This window comes from Octodon degus, unplaced genomic scaffold (genome assembly GCF_000260255.1).
Source record: "Octodon degus isolate 3935 unplaced genomic scaffold, OctDeg1.0 scaffold00195, whole genome shotgun sequence".
Lineage (NCBI taxonomy): Eukaryota > Metazoa > Chordata > Mammalia > Rodentia > Octodontidae > Octodon > Octodon degus.
In genome coordinates this window covers 1,208,490-1,225,307 of record NW_004524771.1, presented here as the reverse complement: position 1 = coordinate 1,225,307, position 16,818 = coordinate 1,208,490, and the positions used below count along the sequence as shown (strand labels likewise).

Sequence of the window (16,818 nt, the reverse complement as noted above, 5' to 3'; positions counted from 1 at the left end):
ATTTATCCCGAGATCCTGCACCTCAGATTGTAGAACCTTTGTCAGTGTCAGCCATGTGGATGAGTCACAGCCATTGCTTGACCAATTTGCTCTCTGTGAAAGCCTGAGAGAATGTTTTCTCTCCATGTGACTCTCCTTAGGCACACTCTACATCATCCATCACTTTCCAAGCAGAGGAATTTTTATCTTTCTCCTGATAAAGAGCTGACAATTTAAAATAACTACAAGGCTTGGTTTTAGTTCTTAGATCTTCAAGAATACACACTTAAAAATGCCTCCTGCTCCAGTCTCTTGTCTGGCTGTTAGGCCAGCAGGGGTCTTAGGTAGGGACTGCTTGGACTCTAGCAGGAACTTAGTGTTCCCCTGGCTATCTATCTTCTGGTTGTTTAAAATTAACAATATGATCTTTATCTCCAAATGTAATAGCAGCTTGTAATGCTGTTTGTCTCTCGCTAGAGGTTAATGTTTGATTTAAGATTAATATTTAAGCTTAACATCCAGCCTAGTTTATAGGTCTGAGTTAATCCTCTGAAGACATCATTGTGCTTATCAGGGTCATCTGAAAATTTTCTTAGTTCTAACTGGACCTGTTTTAAGACACTGAGAGAAAAAAACCATATGAACATAGGTAGTCTCATATGGATCATAATTATATCTTGAGCATAAATACGAATTATTTCTTAATGTAAAGAAGATTTGAACATAACATAATTCTCAACATTTATTCTCTTTTTAATAACATGATGATAATTGCAAAAGAATAAAAAAATTAATACATTCTTCTGTATTCCATTTTGGCTCTAGTGGGTTGGTAGTCCATGAGCACATGAAGAAAAATATTAAATGCCATTTTTCAACATGGAAGTGTCAAACATTTCCAACGTCTAATGATGCAATCTAAGGAATAAGATGAAAAAATGAAGGAGTAAGAGGCTTTGATATGAACAAATACAGAAAGAGATAGTGTGGGCATCCCATCCCTATTTCTGATTGGTCCTTATACTCTCAAGGTGTCCCTTGAGTAGATTACACTCCAGAGCAGGTGCATGCTATCTGGAGAGAAATTGTAAAACAAAAGTCTGACCAGCCCTATCCACCCTCAAACTGGTGCATCATTTTAATCCTCCCAGAAAGCTTGTGAACTGTGTACTTCCTCCTACTGGACATTTATAAGCATATGTTATAATTGGTCTGGTGACAGGAATGTCTACAGACGTAAAGTCTGGCTAAAGTCTCTTAGCATATGTAAAGTGCAAACACAAGTCATTCCTTTGATAGCTGCTGTGAAATGTCAATTGTTGCAAGCTGCCTCAACCTAGTTTCTGATGTGAGGGGGTAATTCAGTGGAAAAGCTTAGGGAGAATTCCTAGTTTACTAGTAGAAAGAAACAAGTATGATAGATTTTTTTTTCCAGTGGTCAGGAGCTAGTTTTCACCAAGGAACCTTATCTACCAGAGAGTAGCCCTGGCCATGATCCCTCAGTTGTTATCACATTTTATTGGCCCACAAACTAGAGATCAGTCTCCAGAAAGGAATCCAGCTGCCTCTCTGGCCAACATTCCATCAGCTATTGACTTCAGTGGAGATTCACAAAGAGATGCTGGTGAAACCTGTCCTCTGCTTCAAAGAGTGGCAGCTGCTCTAAGAGCATTTAACTAGCTGGAATACTAACCACTGTTTGTTAGAGTTCTATAAGAGATAGTGAAAAGGCTGAACAAGATTGCTCAGCACTTTATAAATTTACAGTACAGGTTTTAAAGTCCATAACTTATTATTAAAGTATTTTTTATGCACATAAATGACAACTAGATCTAGAAGAGAAAAGGTCAGAGATCCTCCTTAGGCTAAATGTGTTTTTGTCCCATACGTGTGCTGCTTTGGGAGATAGCTCCTTCTGGCGTCACCCAGAAGTTAGTTCTCTCCACTGTGCCTCAGATTCAGCCTACCAAGGGAGACCTTCCAAGAATATTGAGCCAGGACATGGCTCTTAGGTGTGTGCTCCTGATGTCTCCTCTGACCCAGAGACAGGGTATGTGTTCTTCCTTTAAATGACTTACCTGTCTTCAGTGTTAGCAAATGTCGATTACCTATGGGCTTCACTTAGCTGGAATAACCTAGAGGTTTTTTTTCCCTCTAATTTTATATGCCTCTAAAAAATTCAAAGAGATAGAAAGAGTTAGGAGTAAAGCTAGAGAAAGGAAATTGAAGCAGGGAGACTGAGGCACCCTGGGGCAGGCATCTCTGTGAAGAGCACTGGTGACAGCGGCTGTGGATGCAGGGGGCCCTGGGGAGGCCGTGAGCTCCACGACTGGGGCCCTCACAGCAGCCCTCATTGCACTGCAAACATCAGGCCCTCACTGGTCCAGGGTAGAGCTATGCCACTGAGTCAGGGGTGGGACTTCCTGGAGAGGGGCTGCTCGGCTCTGTGGCAAGGGGCCCTGGAGCATTATCCTCACTGCTCTGATTGCTGCATTTTTACCCATCGCATTGGGTATTACTGGGCTGCAAACCAGGAATTAATAGGTCAGGACTCAAAGTTTCACGGGCACCCTACACCAAACACTCCCCCTCTTGGTTTCTTAGGCACCCTGCCCCAACCCCAACCCCAACCCCAACCCTGCCCTGTATTGTACTCTAGTTTCAGCTCACTTCCCTCTGACCTAAGCAGAATTAAACTGCAAGGAAGAAAAAGAATGTCTACCTGCAATCTGGCTGTTCCAGTCTGTGATCACCCTCCCTAAAAGATCCTACAAAGTCCCCTGTGCTCCCTTTGTTTGGTGCTGTCTTAGTCATGAGACAGCCCTCCATGTAAGCTTCCAAGAAACCCACTTTGTGTCAGTATGTCTGGTCTGGTTCTGCGTGGGATCAGCTGCCTTGGTTTGATCTTTCAGGAACCATGTTACATTCAGGATGATCAGGATGGAAACACCTGAGATTCCTCTTTTTTTTTTTTTTTTGGTCTTTTTGAGGCAAGGTCTCACTGTGGACTTGGGCTGGCCTTGGACTCACTTTGTAGTTCTCAAACTTGGACTAGTAGAAATCCTCCTGCCTCAGTCTCCTGAGTGTTTCAATCACAGGCATGTGCCACCATACCTGGCTCTAGGTTTCCCCTTCTGTCACCCAGGAATGTTTCTGTATCAGTGAGTGTCCAGCCTCAAAGAGCCAGGACTATCATGGACATGAGGGGAAGTATACTAAGCCCCCCTGGATGATACACTCCATGTAGAATTCAGCACTGTACAATTGAGCTATGTTGCTATCCTTTCTTATTTAGAGACAGAATCTGGATAAATTTCCCAGGATGCCCTGCAACATGCAATCTTCCTGCCTCACTCTCCTGAGTGGCTGGGATTGTGGTGTGTCCCCCTATATGTAACTCTATCAGAAAAGTTTTGTTCTGTTTGCTTCTCTTATTTTGTGCTTTTCCTACCAATGGGTCATTCTCCAAGCTTTCTCTCTCTCTCTCCCCCCCCCCTTCTGGTTTTTTGAGACAGGGTTTCACTATGGAGCCCAGGCTGGCCTCAAACTCATAGAGATCCTCTGGCCTCTGTTTCCCTGGTGTGATTACAGGCTTATAGGTGTGCAGCACCACTCAGATTCACCCACCCCCTCCTTTCTCCCTCTAGTCTATGGTTTCATAATCTTTATTATCAGAGAGCTCTTTTCCATCTGACTGAAATTCAAAGATGAAGAGAACATTTTTCTCTCCTGCATGGAAATCTTTTTTTTTTTTTTTTTTTTTTGATACTGGGGATCAAACTCAGGACCTCATGCCCTGGGAGATCCTGCTGCTTAGTGTGCCCCCCTCTGCTTCTTAACATTTCCCTTCAGATCAAGAAAGTTGGATCACACATCTAGGCTGGAGAATTCTTTGTGTTTTGTTTTATTTTGTTTTTTTTTCCATAATTTTATTGAGAAACAAATAGCAATGAGACAGTTTCAAATCAAATTGGTAGAACAGTTTCAAGAATTACCACATTGCATACATTCTTCCTCTTGGTTAATTGCTGTACAAGATGTGGACTTGACATCCTATTTACAAACACCATTAGAACAAATCCCTCTATTCATTAAGAGAATGTAACTATATATCCTAACCACTTTGAATACACAGATACAAAATGGACATTCATCTGTATCCCCTTTTTTTTGTTAAGTTCCATTATTTGAATATTATAGGTGTGTAAACTCAGCAAAATATTCTAAAAGAGTCCAGTAGCCCATAATAGTATTGGGTCTTCCACTTAAGTGGCAATGTCAGAAGTTGTTGACCCGAGTCCCCTACAGCGCAACATAACAGCATAGCTTTACTTCTCATATTTCATTTTTATACTTTCTGCTGGATGGTTAAGACCAAGGTAAAGCAGGACGTATGCAACAAGAGTTGTAGCTTTTGGGTCTGAGAAGGTCAGCGAAATCCCCTCAGGATTTATCGTGAGATCCTGTACTTCAGATTGTAGAACCTTTGTCAGTGTCAGCCATGTGGATGAGTCACGGCCATTGCTTGGCCAATGTGCTGTCTGTGAGAGCCTGAGAGAATGTTTTCTCTCCATATGACTCTCCTTAGGCATACTCTACATCATCGATCACTTTCTTCTTTGGCCCCATAGTCTCCTTGATCAGAAAATTTGGGACACTACTGAGTTACATGATGTTACAGTACAAGTTCTCATATGTCCTGAGTCTTAATTGATCTTGGAAGGCTAGGGCCAAAATGTTGGCTTTCCTTGCAGCCCTTCTCTTTCTCTAATTTTGGTCTGCAAACTTAGGTTGTTAACCATACAGAAGACAAGCTTATTGTTATGTTTTATTTTGTTTTGTGACCGGGTCTGAATGTGTATCCCAGGCTGGCCTCAAACTCACAGAGATCCTCCTGCCTCAGCCTCCTGAGTGTTGGGAGTACAGGCATGTGCCACCACACCCAGATGGAGAATTTTCTTTGGCCCTAATGTTTCCCTAGCCTGGCTAGGACAGGTTGGACAGTTTCTGTCCCTGACTCACATCCTCTAGGGCTGTTTGGTGAACTTCTCCAAGAGACATACAAATGTCTCCCTCTGAACTGCAAGGGGGACACCAGACAAAGCACAGTGGGTAGGAGTGCAGGCTGGGAGCCACTGAGTTGGTCAGGGCTCACTACAGAGCAGTAGACTCTTGCCGTTGGAAGCCCACTCAAGTGGCCTTCCTTTGTGTGAGGCCACTGGTTTACACGGCACTGATTAAAGCAGCAAGAGCAGGACCAAAAGCAGGAAAGGAGCTGTGGGGAAAGTTGTGTGTGTTCTCCACTCCCAGCCAAACTTTCTGGAGCCTGCTGGTCTCACAAAGCACCGCCCAGCTGCCAGGGCAGATGACTTTGTTGGGCTGCAGTCTGGCATGCAGCCAGAAAGGAAGGAAAGTGAGCAGAGTTTGGGCCTCAGGCAGGGCAGGTCTTTGTAACCCAGAAGTCCTTTGAAGGCAGTGTCAGCCTCCTGCTGAGGGAGCCCTTGGTGGTCCCCTCGAGGCTCACCCAGAGTCCTTGGCAGGCCCGGGTACCTTGGCTTAGAGACCAGCAGTGCAGCTTGCCAGTTGTGTTACCCCGGGTGGTTTTGTTGTTCACCTAAGAGTGTCCATCGTTATGTCAGAGCCTGTCATCAAAAACCCAGGAAGTAACATTTTGGTTGTTTGTGGGTATCATCTTGACATCCATGGTGTGTATTTCCTCCCAGACCGACATCTTGGAAGGTCGACAGACATTGCAGACATTGCAGGCAGTAACAATGCTAACATTGGCCCCTCTTGCCCCCACTTCACTCTGTGGGGGTCACCATCTGGGTCCACGAGGCACCAGCCCATCTTCCTTGCATAGATGGGGACAGGTTCAGGGCTGCTGGAAAGGGCCTGTACCCCAGCAGAGAAAGTGTCAGAAGGACATGGCTCTGCCAGGGAGTCTGCAGAAGGAAGGGGCCGTGGGCCCCAGCCCAGCTCTGTGTGGGTGCCTTCTGCTCAGAGACCAAGGCTGAGCCAGGTGGCCAAATTCCCAGCCCCTTCCTCCATCTACAACCTGAGTCATTGCTCATCGCCACGGTGATGACCGCAGTAGCATCAAATATTCCTGATCACATCCCTATGGTGCAGCCCAGGCACACCCACGCTCTGGCCCTGGGCAGAGTCCTGGGACACATTTCCTTGTCACGGCCCTTGTTATGGTTTGTGTCTAGGTGTCCCCACAAAGCCACATGCAATCTAGAGTTTGTGACTAATTCATGATCCAATGCTGGGATTATAGGTGTGAGTGCTATTCCCACCCTGGCATGGGTAATCTGCATTATAATGTGAGGAGGGGGGGAGAGGCTTAGCTAGAAGCCACAGCAGCTGCCCCTTCCTTTGCTCTTTGCTGCTGTTTTCTACTGCCATGAACAGCTGCCCTCTGTCATGTTCCACTCGGCCTTGGAGCCAGCCGAGTATGGACTGAAACCTACATGAACTGTGAGCTAAATAAACCTTTCCTTCCTTAATTTTGGGTGTCAAGTATTTGATCTCAGCAATGAGAGAAGAGTGACTAAGACAATCCCTATGTCAGCTAAGCCTGTGGCCACATCTCCCATTCTGAGTGCTCTCTGATGTGGTCCCCCATCATAAAGGCCCCCCAACCTCAGGCAGTCTCAGTACCTCAGGCCTGGGAGTAGCCCTCCAGAAGGCCTGGCAAGTGGCAGATGCCCTGCACTGTGTTAGGAGCATGCAAATCAGCCCTACCCTTCAATGAGAGTTAAGAGGAGCAGATCCCGTGTGTGTGTGTGTGTGTGTGTGTGTGTGTGCGTGCGCATGTATGTGTCTGGTTGACAAGTCTGTGTACACTTGTGTGCCTCAGTTTTGGTATGTGAGAATGTAGTGTTGGAGGTGTGTTTCTGAGGGGCAGCCCTCTCAAGGTGTCTGTGTCTTTGCAAATATCTGGGCATAGATGTCCCAAATAAGTGTGAAGGTTGTGCAAATTTGTGTGTGTCAGTGTAATGAGAATGCATATGTCTCTGGAGGAGTGTCTGTGTTTTGTATCTTGGTATGCATGGGTTGTGTGTGTGACTTTGTATGCCCTCTACTGTTTTGATTGTATGTGTGTGTGTTCATATTCCCTTCTCTGTCTCTGCAGGTCTGTGCCTCTATGTGCATGTGCTTGTGTCTGTATGAGTTTGCTTGGGGCTGGCTCAGTGTTCCTGGGTTGTATGTGCATGTGGTGGCCCCTACAGGGTGGGTTCTCCCATGCCTGTCGAGGCACTGGGCACCTGAGTGCCAGGGGAAGCTGGAGCCAATCCTGTCCATGCCTGGATGTCTCTGTGCTTAAGGAGTCTGTGTGTGCCCTGACTGTATCTGTGCACCCCAGAATCAAGCAGATGCTGATGGGACTTCTCCAGGGGTTGGTGAGAGGGGTCAGTATGCTCTTCTCCCACACCAGCCAGGACCCTCCTGGTCTTGCTTCTCTCAGCCCCCATCTCCCTGGCAGTCAGATCTCAGGTCCCAATGTCATGGAGTGATGGTTAGCCTCAGTACAGGGCTGGAGAGGGATTGGTCCCTGGAAGATGTTAGGGTGAGAATGGGCGTTGACTGGGGAGGACCCTGCTGAGGCTGTCCTGGGTCCTAGAAGAAAGAGGGGGAGCTTCCAGGAAGGGCTGATGGGCAGAGCTCCCGGGGTCCTGGGAAGAAATGCATCTGTGGGTGTCTGTGGAAAGTCTGGGTTTAGGGCTCCCAGGTCCCTGGATGGGGGGACAGGAGATCTGCAGGACTCTTCAGTCCCCAGAATCTGACGTTAGCAGCAGCAGTTTTGCAGGACAAAAGGGCAGAGGACCTACTGAAGAGTGGTGGAGGAGGTGGTTTTGTAGGAAAAGAGACAGCAGGCCAGAGCTGGCCTCCTCAGGCAACCCCATGGCTTCACCCTCCTGTGGGCTAAGCCTATCTGGTGGGGATGGCGAACCCTGTAGAGGTGCCCGAGTGCCCAAACTGCTGACCCAAACCCACCTATCCACCTCAAAGTGGTAGCTCTGCACTTTGAGGTACTGAGGTTTTAGTTAAAAAAAACCTCAAGTGTTAATATTTTTTGTCTTAAAAGAAAAACACAATGACATGCATACCAAAGGTGTGCTGCTACCACTTCAGGGGCAGGAGCCTGGGGCCACACACAGAACCCTTCCCAGACTCTGTGTCCTGGATATTGGAACAGTGCTTGCACACCCTTGGATGCTGGGGCCCACAGGGGAATCTGGTCCTGGGTGGCTGGACGTCAGAGATAATTACGGAGGGAAGGCATTTAGCATAGTCTGTTCACACAGTAGATGCACAACCCCAGGCCACTTTATTACCTGAAACCTCAGTCCAGGAACCCACCAGGGCCCTCCAAAAGAACAGGACTTCAGAGAAGGGCAGGGCGGCACTTCAAAGGGGGAGTGTATTGGGACCACAGCTCTTCTGAGGTCCCTTCCAAGCCAATCTCTTCACACCCCCTGCATACTAGGGAAACTGAGGGTGCCAGGAATTTGTCCATAGTCAGGGATTTGGAGGTCCTGGGTTGACTGCTGATTGCCTCTGAGCAAATTCCTTTTTCCGAAGTTCGCTTCGTTTGATCTTGCCAGTGACTGTTTTGGGCAACTCTAGGACAAATTCCACCTGGTTGAGAGAGAGCAAATCCATCCTGACTTAGCCTTGATATAGTTTCTACTGATTCCCAGAACCCCTCCCATTCAGGCTGACTCCACTTGGTGACCTTTATGGGGTCCTCCTCCTGACCCTTGGAGATGGACGTAGCCACATGACTTGCTTTGACCAATGAATGAAGCATGAGTGGCAGTGATACATGTCACCTCTAGGCAGGAGCATTTAGAGCCACTGAGATTGGTGGCCCTCTCCTTCAGCTTGTCTAGCACCTGGCAGGTTCTCTGTAGTGGCTGCTGTTACATCCTGGTCCCAGGATGAGGGGATGTGGGTTAAAGGCACCCCAAGAGCCATGGAGGCATACAGCATGAGCCAGGAGGAATCCCTCATCTGGACAGACCTTCAGTGGTTAGAGTGATGTGTTTTCTGCATTGATATCCACCTCCCCCTGTCGTCCTCTGTTTGACACCAAGAAGGTTGCCTCACCTAGTGCCAGAATACAACCTTCGTCCTCAGACACACATGCCCTTTTGACTCAGACAAACTCAGGCAGTTGACCTGGAGTCCGAGTCTCGGTTTGTCTCGGTAAAACTGGATGACTACACTACTGCAAGTTGTAGTACTGAAGGAACAGTGCACACAAAGAGCTGAATCCAGGGCCTGGTGCACAATGTAAGTGCTCAGTAAGTGCTAGCGAGCAATCTCATCATATGTCCATATTGATTGTGAACGTTCAGACTACAATAGAAAATATTGACTTTTTGACACATGAGCCTCTTTATTTTAAACCAATGGGATCATTCTCTCTCTTTCTGTCCCTGTCTCTCTTCACCGGGTTTTGAAATTAGGACCTTCGTACTGAGCTACAACTGCAGCGTCCCCCTTGCACTTTGAGACACTCTCACTAAGTCACTAAGTTGCCCAGGCTGGACTCAAACTTGGGATCCTCCTGCCTCAGCTTCCTGAGTGCTGAGGTTACAAAAGTGTGTGCCACCACACCTGGCAGACAGCTTCTTTTGAAGAGGAAAGAGCGACGGGCTGGCTAACTGTCCCCCTCCATAGCCATAGGGCAAGGTTGGTGCAACCAAGCACCCGGGAGTGCTCAGGGGAAGCAGCCCTCAGGCACCTGTCCTGCTCACCTTCCGCGGGTACTTGTACGGTGCTGTCACTGACTTCACGTGCTGCTGTAGCTCCTTGGTGAGCTGGTCTTGGTCATGGGACCGGTACGGTGGGTTCAGAACAATAAATGCTTTTACTACCTGTAGGATGGAAGCATGACCTCTACTGTATAGAATCTCTGGGAAAGCAGGGGCTGAGGCTCACATCTGCCCTTCCGTGTCAGTGCCATACTTTGGAAATTGACTCAATCCCTCTACCTCCCTTTTGAGAACTGGGGGTTGAACCCAGAGGCTCCACCCTGAGCTACATCCCCAGCCCTTTTTCATTGAAGACAGGGTCTAAGTCACTAACTTGGCTAGGCTGGTCTCGAACTTGGGAACTTTTTGCTTCAGCCTCCCAGAGTGCTGAGAGCACAGGCGAGCATCACCATGTCTGTAGTCTAACCTCACTTTTCTTCTCCATGAAACGGGGTTTACTCCTCAAGGGATTTCTGTAGATTCCATGCGATGGTGTGTCTATAACATCTGGCCTGTTTAAATTGCTTTCTACCCAGCACCATTATTATATGAGCATCATCACACTTATTATTTGTGCAGTTCTGTGTCTGGCACCCAGTGAGCTTAAGTAAATTGCTCACAATTTATTTGTATTTTATATCCCCAATCACACAAGTCTTTATATACGGAAGGCACTCAGCACCTGCATCAGTGAATGTGTGCTGTGGTGCCACCTCTTAGCTGTGGCGGTGAGCCCCTCTTTTTCCTTATTTAAAGGATAATAGGAGCCCTTAAATTACTGAGCTTTGGAAGATGGGCGGGCCCGGCGTTGGCGCATCCTACAAGCCTCACCACCATAGCCTTCCCTGCTACTGTCCCAGCCCACAGGCATCATTTCCAGAGCACGGCTGGCGCCACAGAGCCCCCTGGTGGTTCCTTGTGTAAATGCACTCCTGCCCGCCTCGTCCTCCCTCCCTCCCGGGTCCTGGGCTGTGCTGATCCTGCAAGAGCCCGGTGTGGCCTCGCCCGCGGTCCTGCATAGCCAGACTCCACGAGGCCCTTATCCTCACCTCGCCTCGCGCTGGGTCCGGGCTGCTCACTACGGCTGACTCGGCTACCGCCGGGTGCTCTGCCAAGGCGTTCTCCACCTCCACAGGCCCGATGCGATACCTGCGGGATCAACCCACTGCCCTGAGCTGGGGCAGGCCCCAGGTCTGTCCTCCCGGAGGGCAGAGGGCCTGAGAGGCCTGCTTGTGCTTTAGGCCCCTACACTGAAGATCTGGACTTCATGGGCCGGTGCCCAGCTCGGCTGTCCCTGGACGTCTCTCCGGACTGTTCCTGCTGGGCAGGGGCCACTCAGTGTCCTTGCTGTACAACCTCCTGCAGCAGAGCTGGAGCTCCGGAAGTCTCCAGCCTTCAGTGGACACCCTCATGCTCACTGCCGCCTGCGCCCCACGGTGCTGACGGGCTTTGTTTTACTTTGTCTCTTAGTATATGTTTTCGAAGTGTAAGATAATGATTTTTTTTAAGGAAATACATGGTTAGTTAATTGCCACAGTCAAATGAACATAACCCTCAGGCCACGCAGATGGCACCGGCAGGTGGGTGTGCAAAGTGCTTGTCAGTGGAATGGGCACTTAGAGTCTTCTAGTAAATTCTCAGTACATACAGGGTGTGATAGACAAACGTGGTGAATATTTATTTTGATACCGAAACTCAAACTCACGACCTCACCCTTGCCAGGCAGGTGCTGTGCCACAGAGCTGTATCCCTGGTTAATGCTTTTTTTTTTTTTTTTTTTTTTTTTTAGCAGTCAAAACACATTGCCGTGAATCCCCCTTGTGGGCAATGAACACACATGTCCCATTGTTCTTGCTGCCTTCTGATACAGTTGTGGAAATCCTCTTTTAGGTCTTTAGTTGTACTGTCGTAGCTGCCTGGATGTCCTGACTCTACGGATACTCTTGACCTCTCATGGGCATTTTGACCTTGGGGAAGAGCCAGAAGCTGCGTGGTTCCAGATCTGGTGAGTAAGGTGGGCGAGGACGCGCTGTCACGCATGTATAGGCCTGCCTTTCGGCTGGATGGCACTTGGCAGCAGTGGTCATCTTGTTTTTGATCTTATAAAGACACCTATGATAAATGGCTTCCAGAAGTGCTTCAGAAAGTGGCAGGAACAGGAGGGTGTGTGTTTGGCGTGAGGGGCTCACTGGCAATGTGTGTTTTAGCGCTGGGGAAATAGCTCAGCGGTGTAAGTGCCTGCCTGGCAAGCACAAGGTCCCAAGTTCAATCCCCAGTACCACACGCACAAAAACAAAGCAATGTGTATTTTACTGCAAGATGTTATAACATTTAAGGGGGCCTGCCCCTTAGCTCAGTTCTTTAAATGGCTGCTTCAACAAAGCAGTCAGGCTTAAGTTGCTGTGGTTCGATCCCAAAACTCAAGCCAGCCAAACCTGCCCTGAAGGCATTCGGAGCAAAAAAACCCCCCCAAAAACAAAAAAACCTCCTATAACATTTAAATATTCACCATATATATGATCAAAAAGAGAGGAAGAGGATGTTTTAGAAATGGACAAGTAGCTAGGAGAACTAGGTTCTGATGTGGTATTTCACAGCGGGGTCACTATAGATCACAGTTATACATTACGAATTCCAAAATAGCTGGAAAAGAGGTTTTTGAGTGTTCTCAACACAAGGAAATAAATATTTGGGGTGCTGAATATGCATGTTTTCCTAATTTGAACATTACATAACATATAGATGCATCAAATCATCACAGTGTGTCCCACAAATATGTATAATTATTAAGCATCAATTAAAATAAATTAAGAAAACCTTAATTTCTTTGAAATACTCAAGAAAAATGATGTAATATATCTTTAAAAAAAACCTCCAGGGTCAGAGTCAAGCCCCCTGGGCTCCAGTCTAGTCTCCTGCCTGAGCTGTCTTTGAGACTTCAGGCAAACATCCTCACTGGTTAGTGACCCATTTCCTCCTGGTGAGGCAGGAATGACAGTTGTGTCTGCCTGCCGGCCTGAAGAGGCTGGTTACACACGTAACCAGCTAAGGAGAACGTTTCCACACAGCGCTGCGTAAAAGTGAGCTGTTATTGTCATTATTATGTTTCTCCTGTGACCTTCTGTGCCATAGGAGACCAGCACAAACATCAGAAAAGCAAGCCTGAGGGACCAAGGCACAGGCTCCCACCCACGTCCTGCCCCTTTCCTTTAAATGCTCAGGAATGGGACGTCTCATTCCCCTTCCTGCATTCATCTTGGTTGTCTCTGGGTGTGGGGATCAGGGGCCAGGCTCTGTCAGCGCCAGGCTGAGGGCCTGAGCACCAAGGCAAGGTCCCAGAAGCTTGGGAGGTGCCAGGGGCCGGCTCCAGGCCAGCCCCACCTACCCAGAGGCATTGATGACATCGTCATTCCTCCCGAGGAACCAGATGTAGCCCTCCGAGTCAATAGTTGCTTTGTCCCCCGAGTTGTAGAAGTCCCCGCATTCCACTTCCGCTGTCTTCTCTGGGTTATTCTGCAAAGAGAACAGCTCTCCTTTATAGGAGGCAGAGAGTTTGGAGCGCCAAGCCCGGGTTCAGACCTGGCTTTGTGTTCAGCCTCTGACTGCCCTGTAACCTGGGTAAATTTCGTAACTCCTGAGGGTCTAATTTCGTTCCATGGAGGAAGACAGCACAGACTGCTGCTCAGCTGGTGGAAGTTCCTGAACTGGTTGCAATGACAGTTTTTATAATGACCTGCTCATTTCTGTGTGGCACTCTGCTGGAGTAACTCTTCTGCTAGCAGGAACCTGCTTGTGTTATTCCCTGCTGTGAGCTCGGCATGGACCTGGGCAGATGAGAGGGGCTAGTACACCTGAGCTGAATGGATTTCCTTCCCCTCAGGCTCCTCTGGTTGACCCTCACAGAAAGCTGTGTGGCGGGTTGCTTTTTAAAATAAATTTTTCATTTTTAGATAATTGTAGGTTTGCATATAGTTTAAAAAAGTTCAGATAGCTCTTAAGTACTTTTTTTTTTTTTTTTTTTGTGGTACTCCAGATTCAACTCCAGGCCTCCCCACTGAGCTATATCTCCAGGCTTCTTTGTTTTATTTTTAAAATTTGAGACAGGTGTTGCTAAAGCTCTAAAGGGGCCTCAGCACGATCTCTCTGCCTCAGCCGCCCAGTGTGCTGGGGTGCCCTGCACTGCCACACGCAGCCTACTCTCTACTCCTGTGGGACAAACTTCTTCGAGTTCTACATATGGTAAAAGATAAACCTGCGGTATTTTCTGTCTCTGGATTATTTCAGTCACGTAATGCTACCCAATTCCTTTCATATTTCTTCAGGGATGTTGTACAGATAGAACTGTACAGTATGGAACCTTCTAGGATAGGCTATTTTTTCTCTCTTCAGTGTAGCTCTGTGGGGATTCATTTAAGCTGCTGTATTCATAAACAATATGATCCTTTTTACTGCCAAGCAGAATTCTGTGTTATGACTGTACCTCAGGGTTTTTTTTTTTTTTTTTTAATTCATTCAACTGCTGAAAGATGCCTGGGTGGTTTCCAGTTTCTGGCTGTGAATAAAGATTCTGTGGCTACTTGTGTATTCTTTCATATGAAGGTGAATTTGAATAAGCCTGGCATTTTTTGTAGCCTATTTGACAGAAGAAACTGATGTTCAGAGAATCATTAAACTGGTCTTGGGACTTGAATTTAATTCTTGCTTTACCATTTATTTATTTGACACCTAAGCAAGCTTTCTTATATGGCAAGAAGAGATTTTAAGAGATACCTGAAAACACAGTAAAAACAATGGCTCGCTTCCTGTTTTGAATTAATTTCCATAGTTGGTTACACTAAGGAGATTACTGGCTTGGTGTTCACATGTGTTTAGAAGCTTTGAGAAGCACCAAGAGGAACAGTAAGCTTCGGGATCAAAGCTTTCAGCAGGAACCGAGCTTAGCCGAAATTTGACATTTGTTTTTAAAAATTCTAATTATGGCTGTAAATGCTGTCTGATTTTGGCAAATGATACTATTTTCAATTTATGATACTACATTGACTTTTCAAAAACAAACAATTTCAAACAGTTAATTTAAAGAGAAGTATACACTGAGTAATTATACAAATATTAATACGAGGTGTGACCAAAATGATTCTGTATATTTATTATAGTAAAAGACACATGGCCATTAATTCAACCAAAACACCTCCTCTACATAGATCACACTCCTCCCATCATTTGTACCACTTTATGAAGCAGTTCTGGAAGTTGTTTTTCAGGAGTGTCTTTACAAGGAGTGATAAAATCTGGTTAACACTGCGGCTCAGTGCAGCCAACGGAAGGCAGGATTGTGAGAATATTGTGTGTCCTCATCCATCTTACTTCCTGGATGTGGCACCATGCAACCTCTGGCTCTTCCCCAAACTAAAATGACCACAAAAGGTAGATATTTTGAATCAATTCAAGATGCTGAGGCAGCCACGACAGCCCAAGTAAAGACACTCAGGAACGAGGCCTTCCAGTGCTGCTTCAGAGAGTGGCCAGAATGAAGGACGGATAGCTACATGGGGAGGGGTAGTCTCAGGAAGATTCATGGCAATGTGTCTTTTACTGTAATACAATTTTAAAATTTAAACATTCCCTTTAATGTTTGGTTACATTTCATGGATATGGAAAAACAGTGGACACAAATACAGTGGACGAATACACATATGGACACAAATGCTGGAAGTTCAGGAAACAGTGACGGAAGAGGACCATACAGTTTCGCCCTTGACTGCTGTCCAGCACAGCATGCTGAGCTCGATACGCTGGCCTCACTCACAGCCTGTGCCCAGGTCTGCTCTCAAGGAGCATTGTTGAGGTTCCTCTTCTCACATAAGGCCTGAGGCTGGGCCCTAGAGGAAGGGCACTCACATCTGGGGAAGGGATTCTTACCTCCCCGGGACTGGAATATCTTGGAGGAGATCCCTGGGTGATCTGAGGGAAATTCCTGAACAGCGAGGGGAAAATATCTTGTATATCACACAGAGATGGGCAGAGTCCACCAGCTTTCGAAGACCTTATCCTTGGCTGCTTTTTAAACATTCTACTACTGGGAAGCAATGTTATGAAAGTAGAGGCTGCGAAGTCCCAATTTCTTGCTTCTCTACAGAAATACTAAAACCAAGCCAATAAACAAAGGGAAGCAGTCTGAACTGACTTTGTAATTGCTCTGGGAACAAACTTACAACAACCAAGCAAGCGTCCAATCAGAAAACTCCACCGTCAGAATGGCAGGAGAGTTCTGTGGTGCTGGCCCTACCCTGATAGGCTGGGGTTTGAGCATGGGACAGCCTAGTTCCCAGTGTCCTCCTGTCTCCTGGTGTAGTAAGCAAAGCTCCTGTAAATTATTATGTCCTAATAACTCTGGGGGATACCTGTAGGGCTGATACAATTAATTAATTTAACCCAGGAGGGAGGTGGAAAAAGCAGTAGAAAGAAGGAGAATATGATTTTCAGAGTTACTCACAATCATCACATTACAAAGCCAAAAGGCCCAAAATTTTCAGTAATTAAAGCACCATCATGGGTGTACAAAGAACAAGAAAAGGTAGCCAGTGAAATGTTAATTGATAGAAACTGTCTGAGGACAGCACTGTATTTATGAGAAAAATAAATATATTAAATATTCTGAATAAGTCAAAATGGAGGAAATGGACAAAGGACTAAAGGAAATTGAGAAGATGCCCTATGGGCAAAATGAGAATATCAACAAAGGTAGAAATTTTTTTTTTTTTTTTTTTTTTTTTTTTTTTTACATGTTTGGTACAGGGTCTCACTACACAGCTCAGACTTGCAGCAATTTTCTTGTTTTTGGCCTCCCTGGTGCTGGGATTACAGGCCTACGCCTCCACGCCCAGTCTCAGTGGCCCCCTCAGTGCACCCAGGGGTTGGGGGCTAGCGTGGCATGTGGTGTGGGGAATCGAACCCTGGTTCCTGAGATTGCCTAAGCAGGTATTTAGTCCACTGAGCTATCTTACGAGCTCCAAAGGTAGAAATTATAAAGAAGAACCTAACACAAATTCTGGAGGTACAGTCACTGAAA

General features: G+C 46.7%; 1 protein-coding gene across 1 annotated transcript in view; it reads right to left on the bottom strand.

Annotated features, from left to right (window-relative positions):
- Window positions 1-8,293: 8,293 nt before the first annotated feature.
- LOC101583472 (acyl-CoA synthetase medium chain family member 1) overlaps window positions 8,294-16,818 on the bottom strand; it is a 43,820-nt gene continuing 35,295 nt past the window's right edge. The window contains exons 12-15 of the mRNA XM_004644230.2: window positions 13,135-13,262; window positions 10,799-10,898; window positions 9,753-9,872; window positions 8,294-8,628 (exon numbers count right to left, since the gene is read on the bottom strand). Coding sequence (XP_004644287.1) covers window positions 8,509-8,628; window positions 9,753-9,872; window positions 10,799-10,898; window positions 13,135-13,262 — 468 coding nt within the window. The 3' untranslated portion in view covers window positions 8,294-8,508. The remainder of the gene's footprint in view (window positions 8,629-9,752; window positions 9,873-10,798; window positions 10,899-13,134; window positions 13,263-16,818) is intronic.